This window comes from Aotus nancymaae, unplaced genomic scaffold, assembly GCF_030222135.1.
Source record: "Aotus nancymaae isolate 86718 unplaced genomic scaffold, 86718_ANA_hifiasm-v0.15.2.pri h1tg000010l, whole genome shotgun sequence".
Taxonomy (NCBI): Eukaryota; Metazoa; Chordata; class Mammalia; order Primates; family Aotidae; genus Aotus; species Aotus nancymaae.
This window is the reverse complement of record NW_026988421.1, coordinates 9,194,203-9,218,310: the sequence shown is the minus strand read 5'-3', so window position 1 is coordinate 9,218,310 and position 24,108 is coordinate 9,194,203. Positions and strand designations below refer to the sequence as shown.

General features: G+C 40.3%; 2 protein-coding genes across 7 annotated transcripts in view; one reads left to right on the top strand and one right to left on the bottom strand.

Moving 5' to 3' along the window:
• The window catches only part of ATE1 (arginyltransferase 1), a 152,404-nt gene that overhangs the window by 32,870 nt on the left and 95,426 nt on the right, over positions 1–24,108 (bottom strand). For all 5 annotated transcript variants that reach the window (XM_012453457.3, XM_012453454.3, XM_012453456.3 and 2 more), the window contains one exon: positions 11,926–12,046. In XM_012453457.3, the coding sequence (XP_012308880.2) occupies positions 11,926–12,046 (121 nt within the window). The remainder of the gene's footprint in view (positions 1–11,925; positions 12,047–24,108) is intronic.
• LOC135273982 (uncharacterized) lies at positions 1,438–5,180 on the top strand. 2 transcript variants are annotated; one of them, XM_064373791.1, is made up of 2 exons: positions 1,438–4,592; positions 4,992–5,180. In XM_064373791.1, the coding sequence occupies exon 1, from the start codon at positions 1,759–1,761 to the stop codon at positions 2,563–2,565; it is 807 nt and encodes a 268-aa protein (XP_064229861.1). In that variant the 5' UTR covers positions 1,438–1,758; the 3' UTR covers positions 2,566–4,592; positions 4,992–5,180. The 2 variants fall into 2 exon arrangements, with proteins under 2 accessions (XP_064229861.1, XP_064229860.1); XM_064373790.1 differs by having other exon boundaries at positions 4,856–5,180.

The following is a 24,108-nucleotide window of genomic DNA, read 5'->3' as shown; positions in this document are numbered from 1 at the left end:
CCCCACTCCCTACTCCCTGCCTACTATTTTGTCCTATCTGGGCCCCACTCCCCTCCATCCGGTCCCACTCCCCTCCATTTTGTTTCATCCGGGTCCTACTCCCCACCATTTTGTCTCACTCACCTTGGGCACAGCCAATCAAACGCCTCCACTCCCTATAAAACCCCGTGCCTGAGAGGAGTCCAAGCGACTTCTCCGGCCCCTCCTGTCGGGCCGCAGAACCTCGTCCGGGAGCCTGAATAAATTCCCTTGCATTGGATTATTTTCGTGCTGGCCTCAGTTTCTTCGTTTCGTCCTTGGCGAGAACAGACCTTACAGATGGTGCGTTGGCCAGGAAGGAGTTGTAAGACCCCTCCTGGGGGAAACTGACTCCACGCAGAGCCGGACCGGGAAGCTGCCGTTTGTTTCACCACAAGGTAAGACTTCTGTTACCCACTACCCCCACCTGCTGCTTTCAGGGAGTCCCTGTCAGAAAACTGCTGCGCAGCGTCAGGGATTCCCACCGCCGCGGGGTCCGTGACCCCTGGCTTCCTTCCCCACGGGTCCGTGACCCTGGCAGGCCTCCCACCATGAGTCCGTGGCTCCGGCTTCCCTCCCTTCCTTCCCCACGGGTCTGTGACCCTAGGAGGCCTCCCGCCGCGAGTCCGTGGCTCCGGCTTCCCTCCCTTCCTTCCCCACAGGTCCATGACCCTGGCAGGCCTCCCGCCACGAGTCCGTGGCTCCGGCTTCCCTCCCCTCCTTCCCCACGGGTCTGTGACCCTAGGAGGCCTCCCGCCGCGAGTCCGTGGCTCCGGCTTCCCTCCCTTCCTTCCCCACGGGTCCGTGACCCTAGGAGGCCTCCCGCCGCGAGTCTGTGACTCCGGCTTCCTTCCCCACGAGTCCGTGACTCCAGTTTAGAACGTGAGTGTAAGAGGAGACGTCCCTACACTCTTGTTCTTGCCCCGTGAGGGGTATATTTAGGGTCAGGAATTTGAGGGGTATTTTTTAGGGTCAGGAATTTGAGGGAGACGTCCCCACTTTCCTGAACCCTCACCAGCAACTGAGGTGTGGGTACTCAGAAGCCCTGTTTAAGCAGCCCTGCCTCACGGCAGAGCCAAACCCCCGGCTTATACCAAATTTGTTGTTGTAAATTAGCCCATTTGGCATAAAAGGCTCCCGTTTTTTAAAAAACTGTATTTTTGGCTTCTTTCTTTTTCTGTCTCTCTCTTAGCTTTCTCTCTTTCTCCCTTTCAAAATGGTGGCTGTACTACGCCCTTAAGATGGCGGCCGCTTCTCGCTCTTAGCTTTCTCTTCCACCTAAGATGGCGGCAGCTATTAACTCTTTCTCCTGCTTTGTAGTAATTCTACCTTCTCCTGCTTTCTATTAACTCTTTCTAGTAATTCTTTCTCCTGCTTTCTATTAACTCTACTTTCTCCCGCTTTCTATTAATTCTTTCTATTAACTCTACTTTCTCCCGCTTTCTATTAACTCTACTTTCTCCTGCTTTCTACTTTTAACTCTACCATCTCCCGCTTTCTACTTTAACTCTATTTTTCTCCTTTTCTTCCTAATTCCAGAGTGAGTGAGTGAGTGAATTTATGTGTAGTCCCATGGCCTAACAGCTACGGGGCTTGTGTGGGCCTCAACCCGCGGTTCCACAGAGACGTGGCCGGAAAGGCATCAGACTGGTCTCCCATCTGGGGGGCACCCACTCTTTGTTTGTTGGTCTTGTATGTGGTACTGTCTTTACTGTAGCCTTGTGGCAGCTAGCCCTGGCCATGTCTTTTCTTGGTTTCTGCCTAATTATGATTATTATAAACGTGCAGGCTTTCTGGTATCTTCGTTCCCAACCCACCCTCTGTTCCTCTTGCACCACCACCAAGGTACTTCTAGCCAAAGAAACCTCCTCTTTGCCCTTAGCCCCTCCACCCTCCTCTTCCTTTTCTGACCCCGATGCATCTGAGGAACTCTCCTTTCCACTGGCCCGACCCAATGATCCTCCACTGCCTTATGACAGACCTCAACCCCCTTCAGCTCCTCCACCTCCTAGCCCGCCACCTCCTGATTCCAACCTAGCCTCTCTTGTTAGTGCTCACACCCGCTCACACGGTGCTCCCAATGACGAGGCCTCCCTCCTTTGCCCCCTCCGCGAGGTGGCCGGAGCAGAGGGCATTGTCCGAATGCACGTTCCCTTCTCCCTCTCTGACCTATCGGCCATTGAGAAACGCCTAGGTTCTTTTTCCACCAACCCTACTGCTTACACCGAGGAATTCCGTTACCTTACTCAGGCATATGATTTAACCTGGCATGACACGTTTGTCATCCTATCCTCCACCCTCACCCCAGACGAGTGTGACCGGATTTTTACAGCAGCCCGGGAACACGCTAATCAGGTACATCTTACTGATAACCAGATGCCAGTAGGTGCGGCAGCGGTCCCAGAGGCCGACCCTAATTGGGACTATCAGGACGGTCGAGATGGCCGCCGCCGCCGAGACCAGATGCTACGGTGCCTCCTGGTGGGCATGCAAAACGCAGCCCAAAAGGTAGTCAATTACGATAAGGGAAATAACTCAGGGATCTGATGAAAACCTAGCCGTCTTCCTTGACCGCTTAACTAATGCTATATCCTCCATACACGGCTGGATCCGGCCTCCTCAGTAGGAGCTACGGTCCTAGCCACCCACTTTATCTCTCAGTCGGTGGCTGATATAAGGAGGAAACTTAAAAAAGCTGAGGAGGGCCCCCAGACTCCCATGCGAGACCTGGTAAACATGGCATTTAAAGTTTTTAACGGCCGAGAGAATAAGGCTGAGGCCACCCGACAGGCCCACTTAAGGCAGAAGATAGGCCTCCAAACCCAAGCTCTTGTAGCAGCCCTGAGGCCGGCAGCCCACCGAACATCTGGTGAGGGAGGTCCATCGAAACCCTTCCGAAATGTTTTAAGGGCCCCGCCCGGGTCCTGTTATAGATGTGGTCAAGAAGGACATTGGACCCGGGAGTGCCCCTGTCCTCGACCACCCCCTGGACCTTGCCCAAATTGCAAACGAACTGGACACTGGAAGGTTGATTGCCCATCCTGGACCAAAGGCCCACTCCCTGCACCTCTATGTGGGGAGCATGCCGGTCTGCAGGAGGCAGTCCCTTCACCTGAATTTCTTGGCCTTCTGGATGACTGATGCAGCCTGGACTCGAGGACCTCCATCACCCTTGCGAACCCAGGGTAACGCTGCAGGTAGCGGGTTAAGTCCATTTCCTTCTTAGTGGACACGGGGGCTACCTACTCTGTATTACCTTCCTACTCAGGTCCTAGCATACCTTCCCAGGTCTCGGTCATGGGAGTTGATGGAAGGCTTTCCTATCCCAACCAAACCCCTCCCCTAACCTGTCTCCTCGAGGGACACCCCTTCTCTCACTCCTTTTTAATCATACCCTCATGCCCAGTTCCCTTGCTAGGACGAGATATTCTCCAGACTGTAGGGGCCACCCTCCAACTCACTAATCTCACATACACCAAGTCAAACCCCTCACATACACACTCCTACTGTCTCTCCTAACGGAGGCTACACCCTGTCCTAACCCTATGACCCAACTCCCTATCCCTCTGGATGTAGTTAATCCCTTGGTGTGGGATACTTCCAAGCCTATAGTGGCAAGACATCACACACCAGTTAAAATACTTCTCAAAAATGCTACTCGTTTTCCCTCACATCCTCAGTTTCCTATTTCAAAGACCCACCGTCAGGGCCTGAAGCCTATCATCGCTCGACTCCTAGCCCAGGGACTCCTTATTCCCACCAGTTCTCCTTGTAACACTCCTATATTGCCAGTCCAAAAGCCGTCCGGCGACTATCGCTTGGTTCAGGACCTACACCTTATCAACGAGGCGGTAGTACCCCTGCACTCGGTAGTCCCCAACCTATATACCTTGTTCAATCGGCCGGCTCAGGATTGGCAAATTGATTTCACCCATATGCCCACTCACCAAAAAACTTTGCTACCTCCTAACCTTTATAGATACCTTTTCAGGTTGGATTGAAGCCTTCCCTACCTCTCGTGAAACAGCAGACACGGTAGCCTCCATTCTTATTCAAGAGATCATCCCCCGCTTCGGCCTACCTGCCACCATCCAGTCAGACAACAGTCCAGCATTCATAGCCCAGGTAGTCCAGATGGTCATCAAGTCTCTCAACATCTCCTGGAAACTACACATCCCCTACCACCCTCAGTCATCGGGTAAGGTCGGACAGGCCCACGGCATTCTCAAAGACCATTTGGCCAAACTGACCATTGAGGTAAAACTTTCTTGGCCTACTCTCCTACCTCTTGCTCTAGCCCGGATCCGAGCCACCGCACGGGAACCAACGGGCCTTAGTCCCTTTGAGTTGCTGTATGGCCGACCCTTCCTGGTCTCTCATAATTTCCCGGTGCAACCACCTCCCCTAGCCACCTACCTTCCCTATCTGTCTCTCCTCCACCACTTACTCAGGGAGGACGCAGATCGTGCTCTCCCCGTTGTTCCAGGGCCTGGAGACTCGCACCCAGCAGCACCCCTTCAGCCAGGTGACAGTGTTCTCCTCCGGGAGCTCCAGCCAGGATCTCTGCAGCCCAGGTAGTCAGGACCCCACATCGTTATCCTGACCACCCCCATGGCTGCCAAGCTCCTGGGTCACACCCCGTGGTATCATGTGTCCCGCCTTAAACCAGCACCGCAAAATGACCAGTGGAAATCCAAATCCCTGGGCCCCACTCACCTTTGCCTCACCCGCTGCCCCTGCCCGTCAACTCCTGATCCTTCAAATTCTCCTCGTAACATTTCTTCTAATATCTCCCCTTAAAGCCAGCCCCTACTATGCCTGGCGATACTACTTGCAGGAATCCTGGAAACAAGGCCCCACCACTAGAACCCAATACAGCGCTACAAGCTCGTATGCGAGAAGTTGGACGTGTCCGACTCTTCAGTCAAGGTGCCAGCCAACTGACCTGTCCCCCTTACTTTGCCCCTATTCAGCAGGAAGTAGTCAGGAAGAGCGGCGCCCTCTATCTATCATCAAAAGGTCGGAATGTAAGGCTGGCTGCGTAGCGGAGATTTCGGACACGCCTCCTCCCCTCGCGGGGAGTTCGGACACACCCCCTTCCCTTGCCGGGAGTTCAGGCATGCCTCCTTCCCTTGCCGGGAGCTAGGACACGCCTCCTCCCCCCCCCCCCGGGAGCCCGGGAAAAAAGCCCCATCAGGACCTACCTGATACTATTTTGGCCTATCCAGGCCCCACTCCCTGCCTACTATTTTGTCCTATCTGGGCCCCACTCCCCTCCATCCGGGTCCCACTCCCCTCCGTTTTGTTTCATCCGGGTCCTACTCCTCACCATTTTGTCTCACTCACCTTGGGCACAGCCAATCAAATGCCTCCACTCCCTATAAAACCCCGTGCCTGAGAGGAGTCCGCACGACTTCTCCAGCCCCTCCTGTCGGGCCGCAGAACCTCGTCCGGGAGCCTGAATAAATTCCCTTGCATTGGATTATTTTCGTGCTGGCCTCAGTTTCTTCGTTTCATCCTCGGCGAGAACAGACCTTACACTCACTTTTATACAAGTTGACAGCTCAAAATCCCACATGCATCTTCCAACTGATAGAGCCATCATCTAACTGGCAGCACTTTTTTTTAGTGGTACATAAAATAAAAAACTTAAAATTGATGATGTCTTACTTTCAACAAAACACTGTAGTTCAACCAGCATTTAAATAGCTGGTTATTTTTATTTTTTAATTGGCATTTTAGACAACTCCCTCCTAATATCAAAAAATGTCACTTTTCCATACAAACAAATGAAGCAGAATTCTAAGATGTCACAAAGCAGGTATAACTAACATTTATAGACATGTTCTAAAGCATCATGATATTTTTGAGCTTACTAAAATGATTTCCATTATTTACTACAGACTTAAATGAAATAAATAACTGAGTGACTATAAAAAGAACTGCCTGTCTGGGGGAAAATTTTTGTTGTTGTTGTTTTGAGACAGGGTCTTGCTCTGTTGCCCAGGCTAGAGTGCAGTGGAGCTCACTGTAACCTCAAACTCCTAGGCTCAAGCAATTCTCCCACCTTGGCCTCCCAAAGTGCTGGGATTACTGGTGTTAGCCACTTCGCCTAGCACTTATTTTGAAAAAGGGGATTAGAGAAATATTATTTAGTTGCTAAATGGAAACTTAAGTCTACTTTTCACATCTGTCTCTGGCCAGCACTCTAACAAGTTTCTGTCATTGACTTACTGCTCACGCATGGCTTATTAAGCAAAGACTGGCTGATAAAAATTTATAAAATAGTATCTTTTAAAATTTCTCTGCAAGATTGGCTTTAAAGCAATCTTTTAAAATGAGAACTGTTGAAGTTTATCTTAAGACATCGTAGTTTTCACATTTTCAAGTAGAAAATGCAAATAAGTAAAACATTATACTTCAGTCATACACACCAAATATTGTAGCAAAACCTGTATTTTTGTTGCTTAGTGTTTTCACTAAAAGATGATGCAAACTAGAAAGCCTAGTATCTATTTACTTTTTAAACCAAGAGTCATGTTAGCACCATACTACATTGTACACAATGTATCTTTGAGACTATGTGGTTAAAAAAATAATAATAATACAATAAAATGTTATTTTTAAGATGAGAGAAAGTAAATTGAAAAATTAGGAGCCTGTAACATTCTGTATTTTCCATATTAAAATACATTCTCCAGATTCACTAAACATGAAAGTCAAATTTCCAGGACACTTTCTTGTTTTGATGGTTTTCTTTATACCACATAATAGTATATGAGTGATTCTATTTCCAGCTGGCTACATCCAAGAACCACCATCTTTACTGGCAACAAAGAATATATGTTTAAGTATTCAGTAAGCAACATCATTCATTTTGCAACTTGAAGTGGGTAGTTCAACCTCAAATGCAGATATGAAAACAATTTTACCTGCAGAAGTATGAAATGAATAAAAGCTGAATTCTGCATTTAAAATAATTAGGAAAGATACCGTCTACTTAGTCATGACTTATTACTGCAGAACCTTTTTAAGGGGCCCTAGGAAGTTGCTTTCTCATTAGGCATTGGTTCCCAGTGATGAAAATGACATTTTGGCTGAGGTATATCCTTTCGAGGGACCATTAACACAGCACCTGGGAAGTGGTGCCAGGCTTGGAGAATCAGGCAAGTGAATGTAGGACAGACAGTGTGCTTCCTGAACCTGGTTCTTCCACAGACAGTCAAGGTCAGAGTGGGACTCACTTTTTCTGTGGGCATATGCTAGAGAAATTATGAAAGTATTAAAAAAAATGCCAGGGTGCCGTGCCAGCAAGAATGAAGGACAGAGTAGAGAGAGAAGAAAAGAAAGATCCCTTTAAACAGCAAAAACATAATACAGATTAGAACCTCAGAGCTTCTGGGGATCACACTAGGTACAAGCTTCTTCATATTAGTTTAGATTTTCAGAAACTGTTGGGAAGAATTAAAGTGTCTTAGAAATTCACTATCCTGGGTAAATGCATAAAGTACTAAACCATAGTTAGGGACTATTATCTTTATAGCAAATTTAAATTTGAAATCCTTACTAATAATGAATGATTTAGCTACATTAAAAATAAATTACAAGATTTTTTGCAAACATTCAAAGTATGTACAGAAGAGAATGAAATGTAGACTACTCTGGTAAAATATATATCCTACTATAACTACAAATAGAAATGAAAATTATTCTTATAAGCCCCCTTGAAATGAATACTAAAAATAAGTATTATTAAAAGTATGGAGCAATATTTGAATTTAAATTATTTTTTATCCTCTGATTAAAACAAATGTTACCTGTGATTTTTGTGGCAAAAAGTATTTGAGGGGTCAATATGAAACGTTCTATTATGTTTTCAGGATAAAATGAGTAACAGGAAGTCATGGGATAGTGCTTGGGAAATGGGATATGGTCAAGAAAGTTTTATTTTTTTGTAAATCTGGAACCAAAGATTTAAATACCAATGATAATATAATGTTTGCCCAACATGAAGAGTCAAATCAAATCACAGTTTATCTTTTATGGCTCTAAAAATCAATTATAAAAGATAGGGGCTACCTTTTAATAACGCTTTTCTGTAAAATATCTATATTGGCTGGGCACGGTGGCTCATGCCTACAATCCTGGCACTTTCAAAGGCCGAGGTGGGTGAATCGCTTGAGTCCAGGAGTACAAGACAGGGCTGGGCAATGTGGCAAAATGCCACCTGTACAAAAAATACAAAAATTAGCCAGGCAAGGTGATGTGCACCTATAGTCCCAGCTACTGAAGCAGCTGGGGCAAGAGGATTGCTTGAGCCCAGGAGGCAGAGGCTTCCATGAGTCAAGATCACACCAGCCTGGCCTCAATTTAAAAAAAAAAAATCTTTATTAGACACTGCCCATCACACAGTAGCAGCATTTGTTTGCTTATGACCAAATTAATGGTCAAATTGTTTTTTACCAAAAGCAAGTTTCTACCTTATCAAAAGTAAGAAGTAACACAAAGTATTAAGAAGAAATGACAAGGATGCAGAATGATTTTTGTTTAGTTTAAAAAGAATACACACAGATATATGTGTATACATATACATGTGTAAAGAACTTTTGAAATCTGTACATATTCGGTTATTAATTTAAAAAATCTAACAGACTTTTACTTAAAAAATCATTTGAGAAACTTCTGAACCCCTTTCTTTGAGGTAGGCAGAAAATCCTGCATTGAAAAACAAAGGACTTATTTATGAATAAAAGAATTTCTTAAGAATTTTCCAAGTAATTGCAATTTGTCAATCTCTCCCCCTAGAGTAGCACAAAGTAGTGTATACAAAAGGATGGGGGGGGGGAAATGTGATTTTCCTTCACACTGGCCAATGACACACTTTGAAACCATACTTTGTTTAACCGAAGCCTATGGTGATCAACTGTGCCTTCTGCAGAGTAATTTAACTACTCAACAGCTGGAAAGAGAAATAAGACTTAGTGAAAAAAGCACCATGCTGACGAACAACAATATTGCCCATATTAAGCTCTATTTTCTGAGTCAAAGTTTGGGTCATGTAAAAGTAAAAGTGGCCCCAGAGAAGAGAACAGTTTCTCAAAGATTGCCATTTAAACCTCCAATGACCATGTTTCACAGCAGGCTCAATACATTCCAGCATGTAACTGCATTTTAATTTCCTAAAACCACAGGATGTAAGTCTGATTTCAAATAGTGTCTGGACTGTGATATTCAATACTGATAAAACTGTATGGTATTCTCTTGAAAGTTCCACAAATTCGGCATATGAAAAAAGATCTTCAATTTCTTCGAAGTACTATTCTCAAAAAAATTTACTCCTGAGTTTTGTATATGAATTCTAAACAATGAATATTAAGAGCTAAAGCTACTGCCATAAGAAATATAACCTACTAGTTATAGGAAAAGAATACACAATATATTCGTCACTCACCAGGATACAGTATGTTCTATGAGACTAAATCTTTTTTGCCATGTTCATTACTACTTATTCTGGAAGATAATTTTAAAATCTATTAACATGAATGTTTCCTTGAATGTCTATTCAATGGATGGAAATGATTCAATCACCTTCTCAACTTCATAAAAGTAGAATTTGTTTAGTCTCCAACTATTATGTAAGAAGAAATGCAACCTTTAAAACAGATCAACAAGGAAAAAAAGAAGGTGAAACCATCTTAAGTTGGGGAGTAAGAAATTTAGGATCATAATACCCTTGGAATGTAACTTATACAGATAAAGTTTTATATGTGAATATGAAATCTTTTAGTAAGATGTTCAGCGGTTTTCATCACAAGGAAATGGACTGACCTGACCTTGAGAAAAGCTAGAGGAGACACTTTTTCTGAGGGGAGAGAGGAGAGCAGATAAGTCTATGTTTTCTTCTTATAATACTATTGCCTTTGGCTTTGAGCCTGACTCCAAAACTGATGGACAAATTTAATGTTTGTTTTAAAGCAACATATCTAATCAATGAGGTGTAACTTTACTCAGAATAAAACGATCATACACTGACTAACGATTTCAGGTGTGGGAACTATAAAGCTCTGGTTATTCTAGGAAACCTAAATGTCTAGAAAAACTGGGGCTAACGCCAGGGTTCCTGGCATATGAGTCAGCGGGGTCCCTATGGTCACTCGTCATCAGATTCTAAGGTATCATCATGTGTAAGAGGAGTCACTCTTGAGTTCATAACAGCTTTTCAAGGAGATAACAAAATACAACATTACATGAGTCAATTTTTTTTACATGAAAATACCTGATTGTGAAACAAACATGCATCTTAAAACTGAAGAAGTTACTGCACCCCTTTCCCTGCCCCTTATCTTTCATTTGATTTTGCTCCATCTACTCCTCTCCCCTCCTCCAGCCTTTCCATTGATCATTCCTTCTTTTTTCCCAAACTTAGACTACAGGTCGTAGCTAGAAAAATGTTTGTACTCTTAAGAAATGTGGATCAGGCATCTCCTCTGTGGTGAGGTTGTGTAAGGCCTCAAAGTTCAATTAAGCACAACTGAGAATATCAAGGAACTTTAGGGGGAAGACAAGCATGTCAACTTAATGCAACCCATCCCAAGAGCATCAGCACCCGTGTCTGTCTTACAGAGCCACGGCTGAACGCTGTGAGGACGAGGAAGGCTGTGTGGAGGAGGACTACTTTGAACTGTGAGTGGTACTTAGACTACAGGGAGGTAAACAAAACTGCATGTCTTTGCAGAGAAAGGGATCAGAGTAAATAAAAGTAAATGCAGACAAAAGCCTGTGGCATATAAGGGATGCAACATTCTAATTTGGCGAATGACCACCAAAACAACAATAATAGGGGGCTGTTCTTAGCATGCTTATCTCATTTTAATCCTCATTACAGCTCAATAAGGTAGGTCTTATTATTATCTCAATTTTAAAACTGAGAAATCTGAGCCCAGGGAGATTATTAAATCGCCTAAAGGTATACAGTTTACCAGCTGACCATGAAGCCAGGATCTGAATCCAGGAAGCCTAACTCCATAGCTATACTTTTTTTTTATTGAGTCAGAGTCTTACACTGTTGCCGCAGGCTGAGGTGCAATGGTGTGATCTCGGCTCACTGCAACCTCTGCCTCCTGGGTTCAAGCAATTATCCCGCCTCAGCCTCCTGAATAGCTGGGATTACAGGCGCCCACAATTACGCCTGGTAATTTTTGTACTTTTAGTAGAGACAGAGTTTCATCATGTTGGACAGGCTGGTCTTGAACTCCTGACATCAGGTGATCTGCCGGCTTTGGCCTCCCAAAGTGATGGGATTATAGGCATAAGCCACTGCACCTGGCCAGGGATATACTTGTAATGTCTGTACATACTCTTAGTACACAGAACATCTAAAGAGAAACAATGGGAAATAAAACTATGCTGGAAGTATACACCAAAGATCTAAGAAGAAAGTCAAAAAAGTATTGTCACAAAACCCATTACAGTCTGTTTGCCTCCACGAAAGCATTCTACAACTTTATTCAGTCTAGTTGGCCAATCTTTCTGTCTTCTCTACACTGACTAAATAATCCATCTAGCAGGCAATTTTTATGCACTGTGATAGTTATAAAAGATATGGATGTTGATATCAGCCCCTGAAAGCATATAAAAACCAACCTAATGGGAGAAGCCAGGTCAGTAAGTGACACGAGCACATGAGGTTTCTTAATTTTGCGCCACACTGTAAGTGTGAGTTTGTGCACATGTGCAAAGTCTTCCTCTATCTTCTATCTTACACACACACACACGCACGCATTTATGCACAGTACACTCTATAATATATACAAAGTTACCTGGACCCTGTTAAGAGCCACAGCCACACATACATGGATCATAAAAACAAAGCCAATGATTTCCAGCTGAGCTCAGCTCCAAACATACCTGCTTCTGGGTCCTGGTTGAAACGGCAGTACTTGGAATTTTCAAGTGAAGGCAGGCATTGCTCAATGGGCACCCAAACATATGTCTCAGGGCACAGCAAATCAGAAGGTCTATACTGACCCTGAAGAAAAGTGAAGGAAAAAGGCACGTGCATTATTGACACAGCAATGCCAGAGATAAAGGGACCAGGGCTCCAGAAAAGGTTTGAATAAAAAACTTAAAAGTCAATCAGAAACTATCTTACTGTAAATACTAAGCAACCCTGTAGCTGATAGCTTTCCCATCTCCTAAAAGCATGTTTGACTCAAGGCTCTCTGAAAGTTAAACACCACCACTTAGGATGCCTGTGTTGATTTGGAAAATATGAGTTTTTAATCTCTTCCAGAAGAAATATTTAACATGATTCTTGCTGAGCTGACTGTTCAAGAATAACTAGTTTCAAAATCAAGTTGTCTTTTAAATGTTAATTAACAAAGTGAAATTTCTTTTCATATATTAGAGCACTGTATAAAGTGAACTTACTTTTCAACATGGAATTTCACTATCCTTAATGACAAATTTTTTAATTTATGATTTGTAGACTCAGTTGATAATATTCATTCTGTTCTAATGTATTAAAAAGTACTGTCTTAACAACATACTTCTAGTATAAGCAATCTAAACTGATAAATGTATCATAAAGAGAAGTTAAAGAAACAGAAATTTCAGGGAAACATCTGACAATCCACTAAACTGCCATTTTTTTTTTTTTTTTTTGAGACAGAGTCTCGCTCTGTCACCCAGGTTGGAGTGTAGTGGCGCCATCTCAGCTCATTGCAACCTCTGCCTCCTGGGTTCAAGTGATTCTCCTGTCTCAGTCTCCAGAGTAGCTGGGATTACAGGCATATGCCACCAGGCCAGGCTAATTTTTGTATTTTTGGTAGAGAGGGGGTTTCACCATGTTGGCCAGGCTTAACTCCTGACCTCAAGTGATCCACCCACCTCAGCCTCCCAAAGCGCTGGGATTATAGGCATGAGCCACTGCACCCAGCTGATTTATATTTCTATAATCCAATTATATACCTCAAATTTAACACAAAGACTATACAACAGGTGCTGAAGAAAAAAAATTATTCATTTAATGGGGATAATGAAGATGGTACAAATTATGTGAAAGCTTGGGAGGCCGAGGCGGGTGGATCACGAGGTCAAGAGATCGAGACCATCCTGGTCAACATGGTGAAACCCCGTCTCTACTAATACAAAAAATTAGCTGGGCACGGTGGCGCGTGCCTGTAATCCCAGCTACTCAGGAGGCTGAGGCAGGAGAATTGCCTGAACCCAGGAGGCAGAGGTTGCAGTGAGCCGAGATCGCGCCATTGCACTCCAGCCTGGGTAACAAGAGCGAGACTCCGTCTCAAAAAAAAAAAAAAAAAAAAAAAAAAATTATGTGAAAGCATTTCGTGAAAATTTTCATAACTATCAAGGTTTTATATTCTTTGAGCTTAATTAAAATTCAAAGTGTCTCTCTTCTAAATTTAAAAATTCATTATAAAAGTTAAAATCTAGCATAGTGTTTTTCCATTTTTTTTACTACAACCCATAGTACAAAATATATTCTATATCACATCACAGCCCAGTAAACATATATGCAAACATAAAACCAGAAACAAAACTTTTAGTACACAATGCTTACCCATGTTATGTTCTACTTTACTTCATTTTTTAAAAAATGCTGCCCTTGAACCACCAAAACTGCTTTTACAAGCAGCAAATGGGTCACACCACAGAGTTTGAAAAACACCAGTGCAAAACTCATTACAAAGAATACTGCTTAAGAGCTCAGCAGTGATGCTTTCCATCAGAAAGGCTCTATACCAGGTCCTGTGTGAATCACTATATGAAGCATAGATATAAAATGAACACCATGCCCTAGCAGCCTGTGAAGCATTCAGAAGTCTGGAAGCCAACAAGGGAGGCTATACATCAACAAAATGTGAGGAAACATTCTTTCCTGGGAGACGGTTCAGGGAGGATATGGGGTTTTATTGAGGACTTAAAAGACTGACTGAATTAAGTCTAGGGTAGGATGAAAAGAAATGAGAACAATCTAGATAAAGGGAACAGCATAAAAACACAGAGTTGGGCAAAGTAGAAAACTTCAAGCAACAGGAAATGGCAGGGCACCACAGCAACAGAATGGTAGGTTAGAATTAGATTCTGGGGGACATTCCGGGGAGCAGTCACGTTTGGAATTTTCTTCTAGATGAAATGGGAAGGCTTGCTGGATAAGGGGGAGAGTTTTGTCCTAATCCAACAGGAGCAGATAACAGGATGAGGACTAGAAGTCAGGTCTCTGACTCAACTTCCCTGGAGTGCTCACTGCACTGTTGCTGCTCACTGCCCTACAGCAGGAGAAGGCCATCTACAAGCTGCAGGTGGTCTACACACTCATCTAACATTAAAATTCAAACACAGAATTAGGGATGAATTGATGATTTACTCAGGAAGTGTAATAAAGCCAGATATTTCACTGCTATCTATCTTATAAAAACAACGGCATTATCTCCGTTAACTCAGAAAGTGTTTTACTGGGGAAAGGCCGTGATGCTGTCCATGCTATTAACAAATCTGAAAACTAGACAGCACCCTAAAGCTGTGGGTCTAAATCTATTTTTTTCCTTCTTGGTTATAGACCACTTTGAAAATCTGATGGGAAAAAAAAGCTAAATATAAAAGCGAAACACAAAACTTCTCGGGGAAAAAAAGGACTAAATTTTCTTGACCTTGGAGCATAAAAAATTTTCTCCTGTAAAAAAAAATGCAGCAACCATAGAAGAAGAAAACTGATGAACTGTACTTCCTCAAAGTTATCTTCAATAAAAACTATTAGGAAAATAAATAGGAAAGCCAAAAACTGTGAGAAAATATTGACAAAACATATATTAAAGAGCAGATTTGTGTCTGGAATATATAAAGAATTTTAACAACTCAATAATAAGAACACAACCCAGTTTTTTAAAAAAGGCAAGCCACTTAAGCACTTCACCAAAGATATATGAATGCCTAGCAAGCATGTGAAGAGATGTTCAACATCATCAGTGACCAGAAATGCAAATTAAAACCACAGCAAATTATCATTGCATGTCCACTAAAATGGCTAAATTTTAAAAAGATGAAGAAATAAGTTTTGGTAAGGATTTGAACTAACTAGAACTTACATATTGTTGGTATGAAATGGTGAAGCATTTGATAAAATATAAATATCCTTGTATATATATCATTTGTGAATATCCCTAGGATAAATTCCTTCAAATGGGGATGATGAGTAAAAAGGTTTTAACTTTTATAGTGTCAAATGACTTTCCACAGAAGTTGTACCATTCTACATTCTCATCAGCAACGTTACGTTCCCAAGTTGATTTTCCTCACATCTGTAGCTAGAGAGTATACTATCAAAACTTTCAGTCTTGCTGTTCTAAAAAAAATCACATTTCATGTAGTTTTGATTTGCAATATATATCTTCCATATATTTAGAGGAATTTGCATTTTATTTTTCATAAAGTTGGTCCATTTTATTGTTAGATTGCTGGTCTTTTCTTATTAAACAATTCTTTATATATTAAGAACTCTTTATCTATTAAGCTCTTGGTTTGTATGCCACAAATATTTTCCAAGTTTATATATCTTCTGACTTTGTATGCCATACTCTTATGCCATATGAAAATCTGATGTTTGGTCAAATCAGTCATTTTTTTTAATGGCCTCTGGGTTTTACACAATAATTAAAAAGGCAACTCTCACTTGAAGATTATGAAAACATATTTTCATATCTTTTCTAGTACTTTCATGGTTTCATAATATTACATTTACATTTATGCTCCATCTGGAATTTATTGTGGTGTAAGGTATACAAAAATAATCCAACTTAATTTCTTTCAAATGTTTACTCAATGGCCTCAGTCTCATTTTTAAAACAATCATTTCCTCTGCTAACTTGGTAACTTATTAATTCCCATATATAGGGAAATCACTTTCTGGATTTTCTACTTACTCTGTTATACTGACCTGTCTGCCTTACTGGGTAACAGTGCCACATAGTTTTAACTATTAAAGCTTTATATTATATTTTAATATCTTGGAGATTTAATTCTCCCTCATCACTCTTCATTTGTAAAATTTTCTGGTTAATTTTACTTAATTGTTCTAGGATTCTGAATTTGGTACAAAAATATTACCAACATGAATAAGAAAACACTAATAAAAATGGAATGGCATATCTTGATTACTGTGATGACAAAACATAAAAGAAGAGAATACCCAGGCTGGACAACACAGTGAGATCCCATATCTCTACAAAAATTTTTTTTAAATTAGCTGGGCATGGTGGTACACACCTATAGTTCCAGCTATTTGAGAGGCTGAGGTGTGACTATCACTTGAGCCCAGGAGGGTCAAGGCAACAGTCAGTAGTGATTGTGTCATTGCACTCCAGATCAGGTGACAAACACCCTGACTCCAAAAAAAAAAAAAAAGAGAAGAGAATACCAAGAATGTCTGGGAAAAAAACAAAACAAAACATATGTATCATCTCAAAAAATAAGCAAGACCTAAAACATAGTAATGGTCCGATTTTCTAATATAAGGTGGAACTGAATGCTCACTGCTAAAACGCACAGGTCAAATATTGAGGGTGGAGATAGGGGTGGAGATTGGACATCAACTTTTGAGTCCTTAAGGTTAAAACAGAGCCTGTTTTCCTTATTAACATAAACCTTGCAGATACGCAGATTCATCAATAGCCACCTGAATCCAGTGCCCAGATTTAACAATGATGCTGACCATCAAGAACATTTAACCCTGTCTCTACCAAAAATACCAAAAATTAGCTAGGCATGGTGGGGGGTACCTGTAATCCCAGCTACTCAGGAGGTTGAGACACTTGAACCCAGGAGGCAGAGGTTGCAGTAAGCCAAGATCATGCCATTGCACTCCAGCCTGGTTAACAAGAGTGTAACTCCATTTTGGGAGGGGTGGGGGAACATTTAGTCAGCTGGGCAAGGTAGTTCATGCCTGTAATCCCAGCACCATGGGAGGCTGAAGCTGGCGGATCACTTGAGGCTAGGCGTTAGAGACCAGCCTGGCCAATATGGCGAAACTCCATCTCTACTAAAATATAAAAATTAGCTGGGCTAATTTATTTAATGAACATTAAATAAATCCTCCCTGTGTGACAGCAACTAAATGCTGGAACAAAAAGATGAACAAATCCATGCCTCCAGATAATTCACAACCTATTGGGAGTGACAAAGCTAGATAAAGATGAAGTATGCATAAAATATATTAAATATGATCGTATACAACTGTCCCAAATTTCTAAATTTTCACAGTGCTCTAATAAGGCAATACCTACTCACACAATGACATTTCATTTTTTAACTCTTTAAATACTCAGTTTATCTCACTCAAAGACCATAAGTGTAATACATTTTAACTTCTGCTCATCTGAAATCAAGTTTTGAGACTAGGTTATTTTTTCTTCTAAGTACAGGCTTATTTCAGTGTTTCAGATATTCTCACAAGCCATCAAAGAACTGAGATTTATGAAATAAACCACTTTGAAAGGTTATGTTTTCTAAACTAAGCTGGTCAAGAGTTAAATGACCAAAGTGCTTAAAGCTCAATTTAAAGTCACCATCACACAAATGAAAATACAGGGGGTTGAAAACTATCCTGCCTTTTCAGCTAGTGTAAGAGAATGAGAAATGTTTGTATGAAGAATGTAATTACTTAAGGATTTGGACATAGTTTCCCATGGTCAGAAGAAAAAATATTTAATCAACCTCTAAGTACATTCATTCAGATTGGAACAATGAGGTAAAAGCAGATTAATTCTTTCCTACGGTGCTGACTTTTTGTAAATAAGAAGAAATCTGAGTTACCACAGACTTTTTAAGTACTCAAAATTTTGAAAATGTAATTGGTCTGACAGGGCTTATCTCATAATTTTTTTGAGAATTCTTTCAATCCACAATTTTAGAAGATGACTGCTAGACACCCTTTGCAAGTCCTCAGAAATTCAGCCACCTAACAAGAACAAAAGGAAATCTTATCAAGCAAGGGTACCTATTTCAAGAGGGAAGGCTACCATACAGGATAGTGTAGTTCAAGATAAGATGTTTGAAAAGTTAAAAGCTAATGTTTAAAAATACTAAACATAGAGAGGAGATGCTTACTTTTTATTATTAATTAAACATTTTTTGGTGAGGGATCATCACTCAATCAAAGCCCTCAAAGGGAAAAGAAGTTCAGCAAATCCTATGATTTCTGACTTCACCAAACTATTTTAACTTCTGCAACTATTTACAGACTATTTTAGAACTGGAAAACAAAACATAAAAACAAAATAAAACAAACTAGCTAGATGCTTCTATATTTTGAATTACCATAGAAGAGTTAATGTTTTACACAAAGTAGAGCTGTAACATTCAATGGTTTTCTTCTTTAATGAAAACCACTTAGACTATTTTTAAGATGCAAATTGTACTATATCTCCCCCCACCAAAAACACTAAAATATGGCCTCACAATATTTCAATTAATTTTACTAGGTTGTCATAGAATGAAAACCTAGGAAATGCCAAAGTTAAATCTAAAACATTGGAAGGAAAAGAAAAACACCCTAGCTAAATACGCATCCTGCTCTACTTCTATTAAAAAAGACTGTGTCTTCTGGAAGAGGGGATAATACAATTTTGGTTTTGGGTTAATGGAATGAACAAAGGCATTCTTCTCACTTGCATGCTTTAGACTATAATTTGAAGAGCATTATCATATTGATCCAATTTCTTACCCTATAAAAGAATCACAAAATAAATTATATGGAAAATATCTTAGTTTAGCAAAATATAGGATTTGGCCTAAAAACTACAATCATTTTGATAGCCAGAGGTTAAAAATTCTCTCACTATCATATCTTACTGGATAACAATGAGCACAGGTATAAAAGGATGTATGTATGTGGAAAAACTGGATTTCACAATTAGTAATAATTTCCACAGAGATACTTTAAAATAGATGAACATCTTTTACTTCTAATTAAAACACAGCAAACAACACTAAGAGACTTTCCCTCAGTTAAGCTGTTACTAGTTAGGAATCTGAATTTTCAAAGGCAAAAGTTATAAACTGGTACAGAGGAGGAGCAAAAAATGTTTCCAGCACGCCCTAGTGATCCATTTTTTGCAATGTTTTCATTGATGTAATTCATATACCATTAAATTCACCCTTTTTAATTGTACAGTTTAGCATTTTTTATTTTCATAAGGTTGAGCAAGCATCACCAACATCAGATTTCAAAACATTTTCATCATTCCCGAGGAAACCCAGTACCCATTAGCAGTCACTCTACATCCCCTTGCCCCCAGCCCCTGGCAACCACTACTGTACTGACAATCCATTTAAAAAATGGAATATTTCGTCACACATCATACTTCCTATCTGAGTGGGAGTAAAAAAAAAAACAAAAAACAAATACATGGCACAGCCTATAAGGCCCTGGGTGGTACAGCCCACGTTACCCTTCGGGCTGGTCGTCTACCGCTTTATCTTCCTCCATCAGTACACCTTGGCCACACTGGCTTCCTTGAGGTCCCTGGAACATGCTAGACTGCTCCCACCTCAGATTCTCACTGAGTTCTCTCTTCTGGTCACAGCTACTTTAAGTTTTTGCTCAGTGTCACATTCTCAACGAAGCCTACCTGTCCTCCCTACCATTTTACTTCCGTGGGGCTTATTATCACTGTTTAACCATCTTGTTAATTCCCTTATTTATATCTATAGAAAACCCCTTGTTAGAATGTAGAGTCAGGGATTTTAGTCTAACTTGATCACTAATGTGTTCCAAAATCTCCCCAGTTAATAACTACTGGGTGAATGAACAATGGATCTAGTATACTCTGCCTATACCATTTCTACTTCCTTTCTCTAAACACTGTGGATATTACTTTAACACCTTCTGCCTTGCTCATTAACATGGCATGCATTAAGTAGTATTTGCTGAATTTGTATTTATGATGCAGTTCCAGCATGTTTTTATTGCATAAGAATAGTACTCAACCTTTGAGAATTCAGTGAATTATCACCAAATGCTAGAATTACAAGGACATAATCAAGACAGGAGCTTTCAGAGTTATTGAAATTAAAAAGGGGGTTTTCATACTCAAGAAGGTTAGAAATCATTGGCTCATGTCAATTTAAAGGTTTTTTTTTTTTAACAGAAAGTATATGCCAATGAAATAAAATTTCTTTATTTCAAAAGAGATGCACATCTTTTCATATTAATTTTCACTTTAAAAAAGAAGACGGAAAGGCAACTTCTGAAAGGGTCTCTTTATCTGTTAGGAGAGTTGAGCAATGCCACTTTGGTGAGTAATGACAATGACAATAATAATGGCTTCTCTCTGTATTTATTAAGAATACAGTCCTCAAAATAATTCTCCACATTGTCTGCATTAAATCTCATAATAACTTTAAAAGGTAATGAAGACAGGCAGGGTGCAGTGGCTCACACCTGTAATCCCAACACTTCGGGAGGCAGAGATGGACAGATTACTTGAGGTCTGGAGTTCGAGACCAGCCTGGCCAACGTGGTGAACGTCTCTACTAAAAGTACAAAAATTAGCTGGGCGTGGTGATACACGCCTGTGGTCCCAGCTGCTCGGGAGGCTAAGGCAGAAGGAGCACCTGAACCCAGGAGGTGTAGGTTGCAGTGAGCTGAGATTGTGCCACTGCACTCTAGCCTGGGTGATAGAGTGAGACTCTGTCTCAAAAAAAAAAGGTAATGAAGACAGACATTATTTCTTCTATTAGATAGATAAAACAATAAGATGTTAAATAGTAATGATGAACTCAGAAAAAGACTCTATTCCTAGTCTTATTTCATGCCTAAATCTAAAAAAAGTCATAATTTGAATGTATTTTCAAAATAACTTCCAAAAACCTTAAAAATCACAACTCAGTTCAATATGCACAGGGACTTCTCTTGACATCAAGGAGGAAAAGATGAAAAAAACCTTGTGAGGTGTTCATTCTCTGCTAGGGGAAGAGCAGGCAGTTGGCCCCAGTGACATTCACAGCCATGGTCAATAATGGGTGGTGGGCACAGGCTGCTATAGAAGCACGAAGGAGCTGGAGCAGCCAGCAATACTGAGGACGGCAGCAAGGACTGTCAACAAGCTGTGGTGGAACACAGAGATGAAAGAATCGGCTTTCTCTGAAGCAGCAGCTTTCCTCAGAACAGGTCCCTCCTGCAATGTGTCTTAAAGGCCAAGTAGCACCATATTTAGAAAAAACAAAAACAAAAACAGGCACTCACCAACAGCAAATACAGATCCAAGACCTATACAGCTGTCTCCCTCCTGAGCTCCCAAATACCTGTCCATCAAAATTTCAGCAAACAGGATGAAATGAGAAACAACTGTTTGATCTTTGCAGCTAGTATGTGGTCCTATGTCTACAGTTTCAGGAAGCTTCAAACAAATTTATCTTTAAATTTATGTTTACCCAAAATGTTAACGTTAGATAAGTTATAAAGAGTAACGCCATCTTCTCTCTGAACAAATGCCAATTTCCATAAATTCAAATTTATTGCCAGTAAGTATCTTGGTATTATTTGGAGAAATAGTATAAAACTCATGATTTTTAAATTACATTATGGTTTCTTTTATCTTATTACATCTTCCTATCTTCCTAGATTTCCACAGAAGTACTTTTTACAATTGAATGTACAATTGATCAGAAATAAAAGAAAAACCTATTATTTACATTATAATGGAAAATTCCCTATAACAATACTGAAGAAAGCACTGAAACTACTAACTACCCTTTTTTAAACAAATCCTGTGTAAAAAGGTCCACTCTTTGATTTTAATAGTAAATCCAGAAATACTTGATTTTAATTTTAAAGGGCTTTAACATCTTTTAAAAAATCTTTCTCCCCCTTTGGCCTTTATAAGAAGACAGATGTGAAGCCCTATGTATTCAGGACTACATATGTTTAAATGTGACATATGAGAATTCCCTTTACATATTACATTATCTGTATAAGTTTAAACAACATGCAAATGAGAAATTATTTCTTTAATTAGAGTTAAAGGATTTGCGACTTTATTTTTCTCAGACAAAAAAATAAGAAAGAAATACTTTCATATGATATTCAACCAAGTTAATATTCTCGGCTTTTAATTGGAAACATCTGGGGATGGGCTTGGCGGATTGCAATAAAACTGAAGTTACCAATTCACACCCTGCCATTTTGAGGGCATTTTGTTTTTACAGTTTTCAAATCAAAACCAAACCAACTTTCCTTTGAACTCTGGTCCTGAACCAAAGATCTTTATGAGATTTCACTCTCAAGAATACTTTATAAATATTTTGACGAACAAGAAGGATTTTGTATTTGAAAAGAGGCTAAACCAGCAGCTTGTTTTGAAAATTCAAGTTAAATTAAAATATAAGTACACCAAAAAGCCAATATTATTTAAATACACACACAAACTCTGAACATTAGTAGCACTGAACAACAACAAAAAAAGATTAACTAGATTAAAAAGATTAACTAGTCTTTTATCATGTAAAGTTGACACTGGTATCCCAATTTTCTACCATAAATCTATTGATTGTACTAAAACCGACTGCTTAAAGAGATGCTCTAACAGTACATAAACAAAAGTAGTCCAAAATAATTCATTAGAGTGGGCTGTATCCCCAGAGAAAATGAGTAAGAATAAAGGCTTATTAAACCCAGTCTTTCCCCTGAAAGACAACACCAATGGAATCCCATCCGCAAAGTACTACAGCAGACCCCTTGCTCCCTGATTTCATTACATAAACAGAGATTGACTTTATCAGTCCCCAGGAGAGTGCTTTAGAAGAAACTCTAGCTGCTCTGTTTTCAAAAACTGTGTTTGGATTGTGCCATGCTCAGTTGGCGAGGTGAGCCAAGACCAGTAAAGACAAAGGACCTAAACATCTGAATCCATTTGTGTTCCCCAAATTCTGAAAGCCAACAGATGTACTCCATGTGCTGCTAGGCTAAGCTTTGAAAATTTAAAAATACATATTTTTTCCACTCACAAACAGAAAGTGATGGTATTCTATATTTCTTTAATTAAAATCCAAGGGTTCTCAAAGGCTCCAGGACTTACTTTAAAGCTCCTTTAAGACTGAGCTGTTTATTTTACTATTAGCAAATAATAGAGAATCAAGATTCTAATTCAGTTTTAATCACAATCTTTGCTTTTATTTTGGAAACCCTGAGTTAATCTTTTTTCTTCTAAAAAAGACAAAGAAAGCTTGTGAAGAAAAGATTCAAGGAGTCAACTTACAGCCCAAATTTAATTTCAAACTGAAGGGTCATAAGTTGAAAAGGATTTTTAAAATGAGACATAGAATGAAAGATGAAGACAAAGAAGATAATATAAAGAGAGAAGGAAAAACTCTAAACCTCTTCAGTTTCTGTTAAAGATTAAATATGCATATGGATATTCATGTATGTGTCTATACATAAATTTGGCATTCACCATGTTTGTAAGAAGAACCAATTTAGTTGTTTATTTGCTTTATTTAGGTTCTTGCTTGGAAAACAGCACTTAGAATCACTGGTTCTGCCACTACCCTAGTTGAGGCCACCCTCACCTAGACAAGAGTGAGAGGCTGACTCCACGTTCTCTCCCTTGAATCATTCCATCCTCCTACTGCCACTAGAGAGAAATGATCATTTAAGTTCCCTACTTAAAACCAATATCTACAAGGAAAATAGGAAGATCCCTTTCTAAAGTTAAAAAAAAATCATACACCTTTTGTAACTTTAGTTACAATTGATAAGAAATTACAATGAGATAAATCACTAAAAATTCATGAATACTCTTAAATGAGTCTGGATATTACGAATCCCAACAGAATCTGCATGTTTGTAAAATGGTAACAGTACTATACTCACAAGTGTATATCCTTAGTCAATATCCACATTGTACACATGGATTCATAGCCCTTTTGCCAAAGTGCTCTGTTTGAGACATACCTGTACCATGTATCTGAGTCAATGGCACATTTGCTTCCAGTCTACTTTCTTACCCCTAACTCGCTTACCCCAGGGCCCTCACAGGCTATCTTCCGCCTGGCAAGGCTACCCATTTGGTCTCA